The sequence below is a fragment of the Python bivittatus genome, unplaced genomic scaffold (assembly GCF_059951505.1).
Source record: "Python bivittatus isolate LINGU-HERP-01145 unplaced genomic scaffold, Pbiv_v1 ctg000120_np1212, whole genome shotgun sequence".
NCBI lineage: Eukaryota > Metazoa > Chordata > Lepidosauria > Squamata > Pythonidae > Python > Python bivittatus.
This window is the reverse complement of record NW_028277037.1, coordinates 2,336,753-2,356,725: the sequence shown is the minus strand read 5'-3', so window position 1 is coordinate 2,356,725 and position 19,973 is coordinate 2,336,753. Positions and strand designations below refer to the sequence as shown.

General features: G+C 39.8%; 1 protein-coding gene across 2 annotated transcripts in view; it reads left to right on the top strand.

The window, feature by feature from the left end:
- ELAPOR2 (endosome-lysosome associated apoptosis and autophagy regulator family member 2) overlaps positions 1–19,973 on the top strand; it is a 90,919-nt gene that overhangs the window by 58,045 nt on the left and 12,901 nt on the right. For both annotated transcript variants that reach the window (XM_088134827.1, XM_088134828.1), the window contains exons 6-16: positions 1,029–1,134; positions 4,173–4,325; positions 4,744–4,832; positions 6,544–6,724; positions 7,590–7,718; positions 9,552–9,642; positions 11,003–11,105; positions 12,207–12,344; positions 14,153–14,416; positions 16,091–16,264; positions 19,578–19,767. In XM_088134827.1, coding sequence (XP_087990953.1) covers positions 1,029–1,134; positions 4,173–4,325; positions 4,744–4,832; positions 6,544–6,724; positions 7,590–7,718; positions 9,552–9,642; positions 11,003–11,105; positions 12,207–12,344; positions 14,153–14,416; positions 16,091–16,264; positions 19,578–19,767 — 1,618 coding nt within the window. The remainder of the gene's footprint in view (positions 1–1,028; positions 1,135–4,172; positions 4,326–4,743; positions 4,833–6,543; positions 6,725–7,589; positions 7,719–9,551; positions 9,643–11,002; positions 11,106–12,206; positions 12,345–14,152; positions 14,417–16,090; positions 16,265–19,577; positions 19,768–19,973) is intronic.

Below are 19,973 nucleotides of genomic sequence, written 5' to 3'. Positions count from 1 at the left end.
ACAAGCTGTTGTGGTTTGTCACAGAAGATCATGGTGTAATGTGAGGCATGAAGCCAACCACTTAGTTTAAAAAAAAAAAATCCATAGCTTTGAATGATGTAATGATTGATTGAAAAAGCATTTAATGAGATTCTTTTAGTTTTTTTATAAGCATGTCTCCTAGAAAACTCCAAAGGTCATATTCACAGTTAAGATAAAGCAGTTCTATTTTGAGATAGTCTATGTGTGTGGGACTGTTTTCAGAATTGTGGAGAAAGATGTTGCATGCAATGCTTGGAGGTACAGATAGTCCCTTTTAGTTGCACACCGATGCCTTATCGCACCTTTAAAAATTTCTGACCAAAGTCATGAGCTGAGCAAACAGGGTGAGGCTTTCCTCTAGGACAGGAACTCCTTTTCTTTGTGCTTGGAGTTGAGGTGGGGTGGGAGAATTGTGTGTGTGTACTTTTAAATTGTGTTGTCAGCGTGTTCGGCTGTTTGGCTAATTCCTTCAAGGCACTTCAGCAAAGCAAGGTGTGGTGACTCCAGACTTCACACCAACCTCAGTGCCCCTGTTATTCTATTTTTCATTTGCGTTTGGCTAGGTCAGAGACTGTACACTTGTGTCAGGCCCAGCCCAAGAACAAAAGGGAAACAGTCCAGCCAAGATCAGTTCTTTAACTGCTTATACCATATAGACAGAATCTTGCCAGACTCAATCTGTACTATGCTAACCTAGTGGATATACCCTGGGAGATTCTAGGGAGTGGCTGTCTTAAGTCTCTTCTTCCCACGCACCTGCTCTGGACTGCGTTGCCTCTTGTCTCCCCACTTTCCGTCCCAGAATGCTCTCCCTCCTTCCTGAGAACCTGGGTCTCTACTGCATTCCATCACACCACTTTCCCCTTTGTAGATACATTCCATCACAACTTGCCAGGGAAAACTCCTAACTGTGGCTCCACCCGTTTCTCATACATCCAGTCTGTTTTATGCTTAGTTTGTGTTAAAGTGAGTTTGATAAACTAATATTTTTATTGCCTTCTATCCAGGTAACATTGAAATCAGGTACTAATATATTGTACTGGAGAACAACCGGGATACTTATGGGTTCGCAGGTGGTAAAGCCCGTACTTGTGAAAAACATCACAATTGAAGGTGACTGTTTTAAGCGTACAGTGTCACAATTTTTAACTGCAAGGAACACTCTTATGTTTTAGTAATAGCTATTGTATTTGTATGTATTGAAAACAGTCCCGTTCTGCTTTTCCTAAAAAAAATCCAATTTCGGTGAAAGACGAATCATGTAAAACCAGTAGTAAAAATATCATGATCCTAAAAAGCATTTCTTAAATGAAAACCAATAGCAGAAAAAAAAAGTGGGGGGAAGAGAGAGAGGATTAAGCCAAAAGGCAAACAAAGTGGAGAGGTTATGCAAAACATAAAAGACAATAAATAATAAAATATCCTCACCTTTATTTCATTCAAAAGTCAGGAGGAATCGCGTCTCACTTTTTCAGAGTAACTCATTTTATGAAAAGGCACAAGCTTTTATGAGCCTCAGCTCACCTGATCAGATGCACAGAGTGGCTAGACTGATGTAGAATTTATGAAAGCTTCTCTCTTTTAATAACATTTGTTAGTCTGAAAATTGTTCCCAGACTCCCCCTGTTTTTTAGCTGCTATAGACTAACACGGCTCTCCTCTTACTCTGATTCATTTCTTTTTTCAAAAAAAATTAAATATAATTTTATTAAAGCTTTTAAACAAGAAGATAAAAACTAACACAAACTAATATAAGACAAAAGAAGAAAAAAAGAAAGAAATCAAAGAAAAAGCAAAGAATGCAAGGAAAGAAAAAAAGTTAAGAAAAAATAGAAAAGAAAAAAAGATATAAAAAAGTAGCTTCCGATATTTTTCACAACAGTTATAAGTGCAAACATATTTTAACCTCTCTCTCTAATGGTACATCGTGTTGCTCTTCTTTATATAACTTTATATAACTTCTATCCTGTCTAATCATCAAAACTATAAATCACAAGTTCGTTTTGTTCATTCTTGCGCAAAAAGTCCATGAGGCTTCCAAGTCACCTATATTACTCTGATTCATTCCTAAGTCTTTATACCTCACAGCCTTACTGTGGTGCATATTATTTTTGAGGAATACAAAACAAGCTTCTTCAAGCAGATGTCCTCCAGGAACATATTGTAACAGCACAACTCCAATCATTCTGTGCCATGTTTGTGCAGGTGAGGGGACCTCAGATCCTGGAGGAACTAAGGAAGATCAGATCAGGTTTGTTCCTGGATGAGACACCACCAGGGAACCCCCAAGTTTAAAACGAACCCTTTAAAAAAGTAAAAGTTTTTTAAAAACAATATTTTAAAAAGTGAAAGTGGTTTTTTAAAAAAAATCCTGGAAGAAGGATCTGGCTATTTCTGTATTGTTGTCAAGAAAACAAATATGGACATGTCCTTGCAGAAATTGACCTCAGCTTGTGGGAATCTTTACACTTACAGTTGGGGTGGGGGATGCACCACATGGGGAACGACTTAAAATTAAAATGTGAGTTTCTGATTTTGCTTTCTTGTTCCTACTTTCCCACTCTAATATTTACAATGGCCTTTTTAAAAAATGTATAGGTTAGCACAGTTTAGTGAATGAGTTAATTACTAGGAAAATACTGACACCTGGTGGACAAAAGTGAATCCATAGGAAAAGTAGCTTTGTTGGACATGAAGTTGGGGGAGCAAGAAACCAAAATTCATATTTCAGCAATACCTTCATGAGGCTAACTTGTGATTTATAGAACAATGTGCAGGCTTTTGAATTTCCAGGAATTCTTCATTAAGCAAAATGATTGTTGTTTTTTGTAGAACAACAAGAGAAAAATGGGATTGGGTGGGAAAAGAATTATGGATGGTAAATCATGTCTGTGCAGATTCTGATATTAGACTATGGGAGCAATCTGCAGACTTGATGATTGGGCCCTACGAAATGGATTGCACCAAGGATTCTTTCAAGATGTACTGGGAGAGGCACACATTTTGCCCCCACAGAAGAGATGATGGCCCGAGCTGCATTTTCTACACTCCCTGTCTCACAGAATTTCCCTTCTTGGGCACCTCAATCCCTTTCTAGACCCTTTCGCCAAGTTTTTGAGTTAATTTAAAGTTGACATTGAGTGTAGAAGAAGACAAACATCACTAGGTGTCAAAAGAGCTCACTAAATCTTATTCTTTATCTGCCATTTTTATTCTAAGATAGGTGACCACTCTTATTTAATAGCATTCTGGCCCTGAACCTTTTAAAAAAGTAGATCTGCTATTTGTGTTCGGTTTTTAAATACATCCTCCACTGTTTATAGTAAATTAAGTGAATCTATCTACCAGTCCAAAGTCATATGGCTTCCTATAAACTTACTACAGTAGCAGAACCCCCATTTAACAGGAAGAGGTCTCAAGTTCATTGCCAGAATCATCATGAAAATGATCAGATAACAGATGGTGGGAAAGAATTCTGCTTGGTATCCCAGATAATTGTTTTCTGTTTTATCATTCATTCATTCATTCATTGGAGTTGTTATGGCCGCCCAACTCCAGGAAGACTCTGGGTGGTGTACAATAGGTCCAATCCATATATTAAAAGCACACTAAAAGCCACATAGTGAACCCTTGGATTTGAAAGGGGTAATACCAAATAGAGAGCCAGTTTGGTGTAAACATTAAGGTACCAGGCTAGAAACCGGGAGACCGGGAGTTCTAGCCCTACCTTAGGCCCAAAGCCAGCTGGGTGACTTTGGGCCTATCATTCTCTCTCATCCCCAGGAAGAAGAAGGCAAGGGCAAGCCACTTCTGAAATCTTGCCAAGAAAACTGCAGGGACTTGTCCAGGCAGTCACCAGGAATCAAGACTGACTTGAAGGCACCCCCCGCCCCCAAACCAAAACCAAATAATTAAATTCCTGTTCTGGCACACTTCTGCTCCTATCAGGTTGAGAGACACTAAAGAGGCCTTTGGCTAATCCAAGAAAGTTTGTAGCCAACTAGGGATTTGAACCCAGATAATCTTGCTCCAATCCAGCATTGTGCACTCCAAAACACCCTCACCCCCCCCCCCCATTATTGCAATGGAACCTACTTCTGTGTGGTTTTGTACTTTCCAAAATGGCTAAGTTTGCACTTTCTGTTTTGCAGGGGTGGCCTATACCTCTGAATGCTTTCCTTGCAAGCCTGGCACATTTAGCAATAAACCAGGGTCTTCCATGTGTGAGGTCTGTCCAAGAAACACCTACTCAGAAAAGGGTGCTAAGGAATGCACTAAGTGTCCAGAATCAACACATTATTCAGGTACTGTCCCTTCTCCAAGGAGAACTGAACATCCCAGTTCAGATTAAGATGTTCACTTAAAGCTAAGAAAGATTTAAGGTTTATGCAAAGATTATACTGTGTTACGAAGGCAGCAGTCTACTCTAAGAACTGATGGCCAGACAGAGTGGGACTTTAGATTCCTTTGTGATGTGATGTTAAATAAGAAAGGCCAGTAGCATAGCATGTTCAGAAGTTTGCCTGAGCGAGTTGGCATCATATATGAAGTCGTGTTGAGAGGTTGTTAAAGAGAATTTATCGTAATTAAAACAGCCAACAAGCATAGGTTGTTAGCAAAACTTGCTTTCCCCAGATGGGTGAGAAAACACCACCTTCAGTATTTTGGATCTCATGTTTCCGAAGAAAAGTGGGTCTTACATTTAATGTCTTTTCCTTTCAGATGAAGGATCAAGCCAGTGTCTGGAGCGTCTTCCTTGCTCAAATAAAGACTTTTTCCAAATCCATACTCCTTGTGATAGGGATGGAAAAGTAAGTCGCATCTCTCTCCCCACTCCCACTAATCCTAAATCTTCCCAATCCATATAAAAGTGGACACCCTGTGGGCGACATGTAAGGAGTCTTAACTCAGGAATGTCTGAATTCTGTTTCTACTTTTACCAGGGATTTGTTTCTGTGAATAAATTTCTTTGGCTGTGTGGATCTCTGCATTCGTTCTGTACAAGAGCAAATGCTTTCCGACACCCTGTAGATCAGTGTTGCTCAACCTTGGCAGCTCTAAGATGTGTGGACTTCAACACCCAGAATATATATTGCAAGGAACTTTCTCTCAACCTCTTTCCCTCAACTTGTTGCTTGTCTAATCCTTGTCTTAATGTCATTGAAAGAGAACCAAATGACTGTTAGATATGTCCAAAGTCTGCTCTTCCAGCGGTGTGAAGGACATTCTGTTCCTGAATCAGTAAACTTTGCACATTCCTAGCGGATGTGAATGCTAGAAAAGTAAGGGGTTATTCTGAGTAACTTCAAGCTTCATTCATTTTCTACAGTAATGGTTCCTTCCTTCCTTGTTGGCTTTTCTTTTAACTATTTAAGGACGCTCTTCCTTCTGATTTTTTCTTTGTGTTCACATTTACAATATTTACTCAAGGGAGTGATCTCAGAGAAGTTATTGCTTACACATGGAAAATTGTTCAATGAAGTTCAGTTTGGACTCTGCATGAGTATATTTTCCCACAAAGAATGGTTCAAAATAATAATAGGGCTATATGGTAACTCACTTTATAGAAGGTGAGTATTTGTAAACTAGATCAGTATCAGTTTGTCTGAACTTTCAAATATTTATAAGATGTTGTCAGAACCTGCTTTATTATTAGGGTGAGATGATAACCTCTTCTGGCAGAGTTGAGAAAGTAAAGAACAGCAAATTATTTGTTATTTAGTTTAATATTATATTTTTACCAGTGTGGGTCAAATATAAGGCATCTGCTACATAATTGATAGAAGTTATTCTTTCTCCCTCTCTTCCTCCCCTTTTTCTGTAGTCCAATTGTGTGAAAGAAAAAATCAGAGATGTGTCCACTAATCCCACCCCTGCTCATATGTCTCTCTCCCTAATTTTTTAGAGTATGTCTGTGGAGGGGAGATAGGCTGAACACCAGAGGCTGCCTTTGTGACATGCAACTGTGTCCCACTTCCAGGTCAAGGGAAGTGTTGGTGGGCATTTAGTAAACTCTCCCTTTGTAAGATGTGTTACCAGAGGTTCAAAAAATCCAACCCACCAATATCTCTTTTGTGTCCCCCAGATTGGATAAGGCCAAAAATGTGGGGCTCTTTTGAGTGGATTGGGTTGTTTTAAGTGGCAAAATATTGCAGATGCTTCCTGCATCCATCTTCACTATTTAACATTCATGGAACCACCACCCAAACCTCATTTTTTTTAGTGTAGCCCCTTGGCATGCTGTATACAAATCTGGTGTGGCCCATGAGTGATACTAGTTGTACAAGCCTGATGCAGATGGTGGGAGTGAGGGGAACACCTAGAAAAGGTCTGCTGTCCATGCTTCTTTTTCAAAGGATTGATTTGCTAACTTCACTGTGTCCTCTTCAGGCCCTACTCTTGCCTTCCAGTTCCTGTCTGGTTGCTTCTTTCCGTTCTTTTCTTTTCCAGCTGGTGCCTACCTAACAGTTACTCTTTCTTAAGCATCAGTCTTAGTTTTATTTTGTATCTTCTTAATTTCAGACTCAGCTCATGTATAAATGGGTAGAGCCTAAGATCTGCCGGGAGGATGTTTCCAAAGCAGTGAGACTACCTCCTTCAGGAGAAAGGAAGGAATGTCCACCTTGCAATCCTGGTTTCTACAACAATGGCTCATCCTTTTGCACTCCTTGTCCATCAGGGATGTTTTCTGATGGAACTCAGGGTATGAGAAACTGATCTGGATGAAAACTCTGGACCAGCAATAGAAGACACCTTTTTTATTTGGTGTTGTGTTGGTGGTACCCATGTATCCTCATCTATATAAGCTTATAGTAATTATATACATATTATAGTATATAATAATATCTATTATATACAGTATGGATCTTGAAGAATATTGTATCTTTTAAAAATGGGAAAAATAATTTAATCAGAGGCAACTGTTGGCCCCAAGGAGTGGCCATCTCAGCTAGCCTAGCCTAGTTCTTCACCTCTGGTGAATAAAAATGCAAATGCCATGATTTCTCAGTTAACTGAATTTTTCAGCTTTTCAGAAATAAAACAGAAGGGTGAAAATTGCTTACGTTCTGCCTTGGTTGGATGTTCTCAAAAGCAAGCTTTCTCATTATGCAGCCTACATTTAAAAGGATTGATTTGTTGGCAAATATTTGTCCCCTCCAATGTGTCTATTTTGGTTTAAGTATTTTGCAGTTAAAAGATCTTCATGCTAGGGAAACATCATACTTTCTGAGATGAAGAATGCTGTGATAACTGATAGGTAGCTGGCCTGAATCACCCAAGCAGAGGCGTCCATGGGGATCTGTATGTCAAGATGGCACCCACAACCAAATGATCAAAGCCCTGTCCCTTTTTACATGTGTTGTATGTGTGGCAGATGTAAAAAGGGGCAGAGCTTTGATTGCATGGTTGTGACCACTATCTTGACATTTTTGACCCTCCTCCCACACACAGGCATCCTTGCCCCAAGTGTATGCAGATTTTTTTTTTTATTCTTACAGCATCTAATAAACTAGTTTGATTTAAAAATCAGTCTTGAATATCTTAATTCTCATCTCTTTCTTCTTTAGACTGCAAGCCCTGTCCTGCTGGCACTGAGCCAGTGCTGGGGCTGGAATATAAGTGGTGGAATGTACTGCCTCTCAACATGAAGACCTCTTGTTTCAATGTTGGAAATTCAAAATGTGATGGGATGAATGGTGAGCTGGTCTTTTCATTACATTTCCCATCTCCACCTTACCATTTCTTTGGATTCTGCAAGAGATGTTGTGATGAGCAAGGACCAAACTAAGCATGGTGTTTCATACATCATTAAGAACTTTGTCTATGCTTTTGTCTTAATTAGAGATAAGGATTTAGCCATTCTCATAGAGTTGGAGAGTGTTTTCTCCTACGCTTTAACCTTCACCCAAGGTTCAGCTATGTGATTAGGAAAAACATCCAACTGAGAGCAAAGGAAAAATGTCCTTCTAAGGAACTCAGCTGTTCCTGGGCAGAGGAGAGCATTTTGACCCTTATCCAAGATGCAGCCATATGGCATAGGGAAAAAAAAATCTCCCATTGGTACCAAAGAAAGCTTTCCCTCTAAGGGTAAAGAAGCTTCATGGTGGGTCATTACAGTTATAATAAAGAATGGAATGATTAAACTTCCTTCCCCTGTGAAACGTTTGTCCCCATGCTGATCATCAAAAAGTTATGTGTTAAGTATTATATGTACTTTGTGATACTTTAAGATAATGAACTGTGAGTCAGGAAATCTTTAGTATTTAATGGCTTTGGCCTTAAGCAAGGCACTGTTAAACAACCTTAGTCCTTCAACTGTAATGGAGCTAATAATACTGTCTTATTTTTTTAAAGTTTTTTTTAAGAGAAAAGGTAATGTATTTTATGCAGTTCTCACTGATTTTACTACACGCTCATTCTAAATAATGATGTTTGGTCTTGGCTGTTGTTCATCTTTGAAAAGAATATATCTCCTTAATATCTGTTGAAGAGAAGGTTGGAAATCATTATATTTCATAACTTTAGTTTTTCTTTCTTTCTTTTCTTTTCTTGCATCTCTCTCTCTCTCTCTCTCTCTCTCTCTCTCTTTCTTTCTTTCTTTCTTTCTTTCTTTCTTTCTTTCTTTCTTTCTTTCTTTCTTTCTTCTGTCTTCTCTTTTCTATCTCTTTCTTTAGATTTGTCTTTTACTCTATGTAAAATCCTCAGTAAATATAAATAAAAAAAGAAAAGAATATATCTCCTATTGAATTTTAAGGTATTAATTCATTAGGCGCACACACACACACACATACACACACACACACAAACACACACACTGCATTAATCTTAGAGGAACTGAGGGCAATCAAGCCGTGGCTGCAAGCAGCTGTTAGCTGCGTGGAGTCTGGTCACCTGAGATCACACTACCAAAATTCAGTAGCAAAATAATTCAATTTTGGTAACATGTTTTTTTTCCTGTCTCCCCTACCCCCAAAATAAGGGCAGGAATTGAGATGGGAGGCCTCTGTCGAGTTCCATTTCCTCCTGTAAATTCACCCAACCTCCTCCAAATGCCCTCAAATAATGCAGTGAGCTTTGTGCCACTGAGTTTCTGTGGCACAATGTTGTGCTGTGTTTCAGAGACTGGGGTTGTTGTTGTTTTTAATGTTAGAAATAGGACTGCTATGCCGCCCAGAGGCTCAAGGTCCCATTTCCTCTCTTAAAAGTCTACAACAATTCCCACAAATTGACTACACCATTCTGGTGACTCACTGCATCTTTAAATGGCCCCCAGTGGCCCTTCAGATGGCCCAGAAGCTTAGATGTGGCCTTTGCTTGCACCTCTGGCAAGTGGATCACTTGCATGATCAGTGATTCCTCTTCATAACAGTACGTCAATGTTCATTGGAGGCTATCATAGCAAGGAGAATATATCATTGCCGTTTCTGTACCTATTGGCGAGGGGTTTAAGAAAGATGCTGGATCTGGATTTGTTTGCATTTTCAAAAATTACATATTACCTATCTTTAGATGGGATTTTCCTTTTTCAGGCTGGGAAGTTGCTGGTGACCACATCCAGAGTGGAGCAGGAGGCACCGATAATGACTATCTCATTGTGAATCTTCATGTACCAGGATTTAAGTAAGTGTAAATAATGTAATTTCTGATGTGTGTGGGAAGGTGACTCTGCCCCAGTCCTTTAGTGCACTCTAATACGGACCTGTTGAATCTGGATGTGATGCAGCGGGGCGTCCTTCCTACACTCTGGTTTTTTGTGCATTTCGTAGATAGAAGCATAATTTCTGGAGCTGAACCTTGAAAAAAGAAAAGAGCAGATAACATACACACGTGGCAATACATGCATATATAAGAGGAAGGAACTCTATAACATTAACAAATCATTGAAGGCACCAAATGGTTTCTATAAGCTAAGGCTATAAATAAAAAATGTGCTACTGCCTTTGAAACACCTGGGGATTGATCGTTTAGTAAGAAACCTCAGTCTCCTCATCATGAGTGTCATTTATCAGACTCAACAGCTGGTGTATTAACTCTGATCGCCAATGAGAGTACAGTGAGCACTTTAAAGGATGTGTGAGTCAGACTTAACGTTTGTGTTTGAGCAAATACATACTCAATCTTCATATGGAAAGTTGGCATATTGACCAGCTGTCGCCCTAGTAGGAAGAGCATCTATACGTACTGTATATATGTATGTATTGTCACATGCTATATGTATACAGTATATCAATTTTAAATGTATTTTAAATTTTTGTGACTTGTTCTCAGACCATAAATAAAGAAGAACAAATAACTATTTTTAATAGCAGGGTTGTAAGGCTCTTGAAAGGGGGAGGGAACTGCCTGTAAGATAAATGGGGAAGAAAGAAAGAAGAAAAACTAAAAGAATAGCTTTGGATTGGCAAAAACAAAGGATTTCAGAGTGCAGGGTCAAGTTTGCTGGTGAACTTCAGGCATTCCAGGAAGAAGCTAGCATCTCCATTACATGGAGCATGGACATTACGGTCAGTTTCCACTGAGGCACAAGTGTCTAATTCTTGTGGGGATTCTTAGATGGAAGCTGAATTAGGTGAATCTTGGTTTGATCACTTAGCACAAGTAGCAGATACATAGGAATCAGGATCTTTTGACATGCATGAATTCTATCTTAATTTTACAAAGAGGTAATAAAGAGTCTTTATTAGTGTAGTCAAAATATTAAGAAAATAGAACAAAAATAGCCTGCATGTCAACCCCCCCCCTTTTTTTTTTTATAAGAAATCCATTACAGAGTTTTAGAAGAGCAATGTAATTGTCAGAGTTTGCACGCTCAGTTCCCAATTCCAGTAAACCTGGAGCCGGTTTGTTTCCAGTAAAGATCCTGACAGTAATGGGCAGCAAAATGGGTTTTCCCTTTCTTTGTAATTAAATTGCAAGTTGTTTTGAAATGGCGGTGGCTTGGAGCACCTTGTAACCACTTCGCTTCTCCTCTGTTGAACAGGCCTCCCACATCAGTAACAGGAGTGATGGGCTCAGAACTGGGACGGATCACTTTTGTGTTTGAGACCACTTGCTCTGCAGATTGTGTGCTCTACTTCATGGTGGTAAGTGAGGCTCCACCAAGAACAGCTGGGTTTGGCATTTCTCCGAGCACTTATTCCTAAGCAGGAACCTTGTTGATGGCAGTGATGATAACCCTCCCTTCTGTGTTGGTGGAGGAGGAAGCATCACCATTTCTGACCTCTGCCATCAGCCCTAGATAAGCAACTTTGACATCCCTTCTTAATAGAGAACTCATCACTGTTATTAAAATTTATTCAGCTACAGTAGTTGAAGTGATATTATGATGAGCCCAGCCTTCATCCTGCAAGTAGGTACATTCCTTATCAAAAGCTGTTCCATTGCTTCTTGTCCTTGCAAACTTTGATTCCCAGAATTCTCAGCATGGAACCTTCTGGCTGGGAAATTCTGCAATTCTGAAGTTGAAGCCCACACATCTGGAAGTTGCTCAGGTTGGGAAATATTGAGCTCTTCCTTCATTAATCTTAACAGGTGGAGGGGTTACATGCAAGGAGGATGTAGTCCACCCACTCTCCACTGTGGATGGCTTGGCTTGTTTTATTGTGTGGTGAACTTCATATTTGTGACGTCTTTAGCTTCTGAGATATCAGCGCCTCAATTTTTCTACAAATACGGCTGTCTTGAGCTACCTGGTTGCCATACCTCAACTTTTCTAGCTTGTAGGGAAAATGCGTCAAGGTCTAAACACTTGAGGAGACTGACTAGGTGATAGTTTCAGCAGCTTCATGTGCAAATAAACCTGCTTCTCCACAGCTTTTCCAAACGGCAATATCTCACAGGGCAACTTAAATGTTTTTGTACAATATGCTTGGTGAGAATTATCTGTAGTTAAGTTTGTGTGTTTGTGTGTGTGTCAGCCTGTTTCATTACTTTCATGGTAATCCCAGAAGGTTCAGAAACCTGGTTAATTCAGTAAGCTGGTTAAGTGTATTCTGTGAATGCAGCTCATTATGTTACCTTACAAGGGAGAGAAGATTCGAATAGGGGTTCCTCTTCCATAGAATAGGCAAAGTCTTCCGTTTGGCACAACTGGGATTTCTGGACCCTCCCCTGCCAGCATTATCTAACATCCACAATTCTGCTACCTAACATATCCTTACTGTTTTTTGTTGATTGGTTTTCAGGACATAAATAAAAAGAGCACAAACGTTGTGGAATCATGGAGTGGAGCTAAGGGGAAGCAGTCATACGCCCATATAATTTCCAAGAATGCTTCATTTACATTCACGTGGGCTTTCCAGAGAACCAATCAAGGGCAAGATGTAAGTCTGACAATCATTTCAGTGAAAATAAAGAGTTTTTTTAAAAAAAAAAAGCTATGAAGCAAACTTTGGTTTGCAGTTTTCAAAGAGTTAGCTGATTCTGATCCATAAGTAGCAGGAGTGATACAATTACTGTAATAAGAGTATTACCCAGGGGAATCTGCAGGGCATAGGGTAAAAAAGTCAAGATGGCAGCCATGGCCATGCAGTCAAAGCCCACCCCCTTATTACTTTCTTCAGTTGCTCAGTCGCAGCTGTTGCCATGTTGACCCTAACCCTGTAGATGTCCCTAGTATTGTACTGTGAACAAAGGTATTGTCTGATTTGTTCAAAATAAACTCTACAACTCTTCTTTCAGTTGCAATCTCCAGGTTTCTGCAATTGTTTCAGTTTACAAGGCCTGTGTGGGATGGTAACCTTCAGCTATAACTCAGATAATTTGATTGGCAAGCATTCTGACAGCTACGGTTTAGAAAGCTGAAATCGTATTAGCTGTTTCTTGCTGGACTGTGCAAGTTCCATCAATCAGTTCCTGAAGCTTCATTGCTTATAAATATATTGTACTTATTAAATTTGAATATTACCATTCACGCAATTACCTTTTGGCCTATACTTCACTGAAGGTTAAGTGATCCAAACTGTATTTTAATATACTAAAAATTGCTGCTGAAATTATCCATCATAATTTAAATATACTTATGGTTTTAGTGGACAAAGAATAAATATGTAGGCTGAATGTCTCCCAGACTCCTTTTCCCATTTCTTGTAGAATAATTCATCCTTCCTGATCTTGTGCACATTCAAGATGTTTCAAAATAGACCTCCAAAACAGAAACTAGAAATCTTAAGCCGGGGCCTTTATAGTCAGTATGGTTGTTTTTGACAAGCACTGAAGATGTTACCTAGTCGGGTAACAAAATGTTTGCAAGCTCAGAGAACAAGGACTCCACAGTTCAACCCTGAGCTACAGATATTCTCTTCTACTGAAGCTAAGTAAAGTCTGCCTTGGCTAGTACTTGACGGGGAGATAATCTAGAAAATCCAGGGCTGTAGCCTAGGCCTGGGAAGTTGAAAAATAGTCTGGAAGAAGAAGTAGCAAATCAAAAAAGCTTGACTCGAAGGCTTAAAGCGAGAGCAGCACACACCATACCTATGAGTTTTTTCCTTGGTTTCTGCTAAGGATCCGAGCTGTATTGGACTTTCATTAGATTTTTTTTTTTTTAATGAGAAGCTGATAAGGTGCAAAGCAAAGTACCAGCCTATAGTATCATCTTGATTCACCAGAATGCATTGGGGCCCCATCCACATTCATTGTTATCAGCCTGGAAGAAGACAGAGCTCATCCCAGAGATCTACAGAGAATGGAAGAAGCAGTTCACTGTTTTGCTTATGATGTTTTATGGCTGGTCACTCTGGCAGCTGTATTTGGACAAATAGATAAAGAAGTCCCCATGATACTGTATCAACATTTCAGTTGTGCCTGTGGGCCAACAAGGTTGCCTCGTGTCCAGAAGATATAATTATTTTCTTTCTTCAAATAGAAAAAGAACAGCATGGTTTTCCCACCAAAAGAGAAGTGGAAAATCCTTTTCCCTAATTTCAGAGACCAGCAAATTGCTCTGGATTATAGACTGAAATGGAATTACTGAAGTAGAGGTGTTGGAAAACAGCTCTTCATTTATCTTGACTGTAGCATTTCTTAGATGATGATGTTGATGATGATGATAGTAGACAAGATAAAATAATGTTATATTTAATAGGTCTTAGTGGTAGCCACTGTGTTCTTTTTTCGGACTATTTCTTTTCAGAACAGGAAGCTCATCAACGACGTGGCCAAGATCTACTCGATTACTGTGACCAATGCAGTTGATGGTGTGGCCTCATCCTGCCGGGCCTGTGCTATTGGTTTAGAACAGTCTGGCTCCTCCTGCATCCCCTGCCCTATTGGGCACTACATAGAGAAGGAAACCAACCAGTGCCAAGAGTGTCCTTCCAATACATACCTCTCTATCCATCAAGCCTATGGGGAAGAAGCCTGTGTCCCTTGTGGACCTGGAAGCCAAAGCACCAAGGTAACTGGGCCCATCAAAAATGTTGGGCTTTGGACATAAGCAGGACTAGGAAGGATCAGATCAGTAGCCTGTCTAGAACAGGATGTGTCCAGTCCTACTCCATCACTATAGGTACTGTATTACATTTGATGAGGGTTTAGAATCAAAATGAAACTGGGATGCTGTTGGCATGGAAAGGGGCTAGAACATTTGGCTCTACCTCTTCTGGTCTCATCATAACAGGCCGAATAAATACTCCAGGCAGCTTGCAAGGGATCAAAATGGAGACCCCTATCAGTTAGTAACCATGATTGTCTGTTGCGGTGTCAAACCTTTCCTTCTCTAAAGCAGAAAGTGCTGTAGGTTCTCCAAGCTGGTTGTCCTCCAGATGTGTGGATTTCAACCCATTCAGCCCACATGGGCATGGCTAAGAATTCAGGGACTTGAAATCCACATTCAGGAGAAAGCTCTTTTTCCATATACCAGCTACTAACACAGATAATATGCAAAGATGTCACAGGAAGCAATTCCAGATGACAGTTGCTGCAAGATTCTTTGTGTAAACTACAACCTGTTATAAAGTTATAAATGCAATAGTATTTCCTGGGGTTGGCTGTTCATGTTGCAAAGGGACAAGAAGATTAGAGATTTCTGTTCAGTGCTTTCCATGTTTAATGCCATGTTTGGAGCATCTTGTAGTCAGAGGACTACTGTGTATAGAATTTGCATTTAGCTGTCAGGCTGAATAGCCTTTGATAAGCTTGTGTTTATGCATCTGTCTCATCCCTTTAAAAAGCATTAAAAGTCACAATTAAATGTGTGGCTACATCATTTCAACCTGTCCATCTGTCACAACCTTTGCAAGAGAGTTGACATTTGATGTTTGATGAACCCAAGAGATCCTTGAGCCAGAGCAAGATGACCAACATCCTCCTCCTTCCACCCCGCGGTCAGATAAACCACAATTATTCTGATTACTAAAAACAATTTTTTTTCATAGAATTCAAGAGTGTAGGACATCGAATTCAGCCTCCTACATGCTCAGTGCAAGAATCTAAATTAAAGCATCCCCAACACACAACTGTCTGTTCTCTTCTTGATCACATCCAGAGAAGGGGAACCCACCACCTCCCTGATAATTGATTCCACTTGCCAACTGCCTTTACTTAAGGAAGCTTTTTTCTAATGTTCATTTGGAATCTGCCTTTCTGGAACTTAAACTTCTTATTCTGTGTATTAACTCTAAGGTAATAGAGAATAGGTCTGGATCATCTTCTATGTGACATCTTTCCAGGGACTGGAACAGAGCTACCATATTCCTCTTTTCTTCTCAAGGCTTTGCCTGGTCATGTCAGAAGCTTTCAGGAGCTCATTCCAGATCATCTCTCTTCTCTTACTGCAAAGGACACTTTGAGCTGATAATAGTCTAATCTTTGGGCAACATCAGGATAGGGAACTTTCAGATATTGCTGAACTACAATTCCCGTAGGCCCAGCCCCAGCATGGTGAATAAGAAGGAAGGGATGCTAGAAGTTGTAGCTTATGAATGTCTGGAAGGCTGCAGGTATCCCTTTTCTGATCTACCCCATTATAATGATTATTTGTGTGATTTGTTTCCTCCTAATCTTAGTTTATAACTTCATTTTCTTTACCTTCCCTACAGCTGCTCACTTCTATTTTGTTTTCTTTTCTCAGGACCGTTCTGCATGCTGTAGTGACTGCACGTTCTCCTATATCAAGAACAACCAAAGCCTGACTTATGATTTTAGTAGTCTGAGCAGAGTGGGCTCATTAATGAATGGACCAAGCTTTACAGCAAGAGGCACAAAATTCTTCCATTTCTTCAATATCAGCCTGTGTGGACATCAAGTAAGTGTCTGTCTTTCTAAGATCAGAATTATCATGTCAAGTATGAGGCAATTTTATCTGATTGGACCTAGGAGGGTTAGGGTTTTCTGTTGTGGTGTCTGCCCTTTGTAATGATCTCCCCTCCTGTAATTCAGTTGACCTGACCCTTTTAGCATTTAGGAAGATTCTAAAAACCTGGTTTTCCCCATGGAAGTTGAGCCAGGATGACAGATAAACCTGTTTTTGGGAGGTGGAATGTGTGTTTGAAGGATCCTGACTATATGCTGTTGTTATGTTGATTTTTGTTTGGTTCCTGCCATGTTGTTGGTTTGATGTCCAATGCCCAGAGTTCCCATCATGTGAGTTAGGTGGCCATATAAATCCAAACAAACAAACAAACACATAAATAAGGCTAGTCATCTTACTGGTATCTCCAGCCAACTATTCCAAAGGGTACCAGGCAGAATTGGAAGAAGGAAATGGGATAGGGACTGTGTTTGTTGATCAAATTGGTTGATTCTTGACCCTGTTAGCATAATATCAGATCCAGGTAGGGAGCTGTGGTTTGACTAGTGTTGTTTGTATTTAATGTGCTATGTAAACACAGCCACAAAATGTCTAAAAATATAAAGTAAATGACCTTAAACATTGCAAGAATGTGGAGAAGAGCTCAAGGATAGTCATTGTATCATATATTTTCAGTTCTATGTTTGGTTTTCTTACTAATTTGGTTTGATTCTGGGACCTTTTCTTGTCCAAGTAGCTTCATGTCCTGTTTTCTGCATATTTTCAACCTATACACCAAAGGGTAGCTCAGATATTCCTTGTGAGAAGCTTGGCATGAGCTTGGGGTTGTATTCCCTATGGAAATCAGATAGGTAACTTGGGAGTATTCCTAGGTTCATCTTTGTCGCTAGAGATTCAGAAATAACTTCAGTGTCTTGGGGTGGATTTGGCCAACTTCAACTAGTCTACTGGTTATGACAATTCTGGGCTGGGGTACTTAGCCAGTGTAATTTACACTCTTCTCATTTCTTGTACTGCAATGCTCTGTACATGGAGTTGTCCTTGAAGTTGTCTCAAAGTTGTAACTAGTGCAAAATGCTTTGGCTAGATATGTTAGGAACAGTGTGAGATTTTATAGGACTCTGCAATCACTTCAAGATGATGGTAATGAAAGTTAAAACTCTAAATGACTGGAGACCCCATAATTCCTGTACCAACAAATACTTCTCTGTATCCTAATGTTGTAAAATGGTATATTATGTGGAATTGTGTATGTGTGTGTGTACAAGAGAGAGAGAGAGACTGTAGCTTTTTGTTGGTGCCAAATTAAGACCCAAGGCATTGCAATGTTATTGATTTTAAATCAGTTAGTTTGTATGATTATTTTGTGTTTTTATCTTAGTGGGTTAGAAATATTTTCATAATAAAGAAGCGTTCTAACCTGGTATGTCCAGAAGTAGATGGGAACACTTTTTTGCCACTTGTTTATGAGAAAGCATAGACAGCCAGTACAGCGGAAATGAATGTCCTGTTACTAAGTGCCAGTTTTCCAATCACATCATTTGGAAGTGGAGTGCCTGACACAGAATCCCTCCATGATCCACTAGAGTAACTATTCTTACCAAGTGGGGAGTGATTCTCAGACTGTGGTCCACGGACCATCAGTAGTCTCTGGAGGTCCACCAGGTGGTCCTCTACTACCTCACCATGTTCACTACCAGTCAGCTGGTTCATAAATATGAATCTATGATTGAAAACTGGTTCATTAAAGTATACAAGTGATAGTACTAAATAGTACTAAAATTTATGAACTGGTCACTTAAAATCATGAACTCCCATGCTCTTAAAGATGAAACATGAAAGGAGGGAGTGTTTGTTTAACTGGGTGATTGCCACATTTTTTGAATGTTTATTTGGTGGTCCACAGTTGTAAACACCATGAGAAATGCTAGTACATGTCTCTTAGATTTGGGCTGCAAAAACCAGACACTTAGAGAAAAATCTAACCCTCTGCTACCATCTAGTGGTTGTCTGTTTTTTTGCAGCCCAGATTTAGTAGCCATATTATTATCTCTTTTTACTGTTCTTCTTACTGTCAACTCATTAAAGTAGCCACATCATTAATGTGGCTGTTAAAGCAGCTGCCTCTTTGTTGTCTTGAAGCCTGTGAAAAGAATGGCTATTTTAAAGAATAACATGAAAGTACCTTTGATTAGAGTTTTGAGATTGTCATTCCATAACAAAATCATTGCACATTATTGTTGGTCATGTTGCAAATGTGTTTCTTTTTCTGGCAGATTTGACACACAGATTGAACAAGTTCTGCTCTGCTCTGTAGCAGGAGCCTTCCCTTCATGAAATGATTTCTCATTATCTAAGATCAGCCATGAAACTGATCCAGGAAGGGTTGTTTCCTGTTTTACTGGTCCCGTATACACCATCTCATGGCAATATCTGAAAGTTTTATGGCTCTATCCTGCTATTTTTACTCACCATGTGATAGCTTTTTGGACTAGATGGCACCCACTGACTCCTAATTATTTGGGGAAGAAATGAAAATAGCCACAGCCTATGAAGATAATAAAACAGTGCACAATGTCTATGTCCTCGGCAGAGATCTCTTGAGAATTTGGCTATTTTCATTTTTTAAAATTATTTTTTGATGCTCATGACATTGTGCAAAATGGCACATTAGAGCCCGCCATAGGAGCAGCTGGTTGAGAAATAGCACCAAACCAGCTAGGGGAGCAATAGCATCAAATAACATTTGAAAAGGTGAATATTGGTGCAAAGTGTTCTTGGGGAACATTTGGAAATGTTCGCCATCCCAACTGGCATTTTCAGTGTGAAAATCAAACTGGAAGAATATGCCATACCGGCCTGTTCAGTTTTGTTGCTGTTATTGTGAAGTGGCAAACGGCTCTGGCATATTTAAAAATGATACAAAATCTGGCAGTATTTGTGCAATAGAAAGAATGCATCCATTTATATGCAAGACTCACGAGGTTCACATTCTTCTAAATCACTGTTAAGTGGCCATCTCATTATCTAAAAGGCAAATTACACCTCATTGTGCTGTGCAAGAAAGCAACATGGTTCCTAGCTCACGTGCACACGCTCTCTCTCTGACTTTCTGATTATCTGTGAAGGAATCACCATGTTTCTTTCACAGCAATGCAGCTCCATTTTTGCAGATCACTTCCTGAATTTGTCAGCAAATTAGCATGAAATTGTAGTGAGAAGTATCTGACCTCCGGTTTGAAATATGTTGAGAAATTTGCCATGAAAGCTACACAGGCACCCCTTTTATCCCTTTTAACTTCCACAGGGAGAAAAGAGAGCAATTTGTGCAGACAATATAACTGATATCACGCTGAAGGATATGGTTGCTGAGTCAGAAGATTATTCCAATGTCGTGAGGGCTTTTGTCTGCCAGTCGACCATCATCCCACCTGACAGCAAGGGTTTCCGCACTGCTTTGGCGCTCCAGTCCAACAGCCTGGCTGACGTGTTCCTTGGTAATCTTCTGCTTGCTCTGATACAAGAGCGAACAGCAATAAGGCTGAGGGGACTGAGGGGAATATGATGTCGTGGAGCCTAACCCAACAGAATTGTTTGCAGAACCTTGAGGATTTGCCATGGGCAGTTTTTACAAGTCTAAAGACATGTGTTCCGTCAAGGATGGCATTCATAGAACAAATGATATCACTTTGTCTAAAGTAGG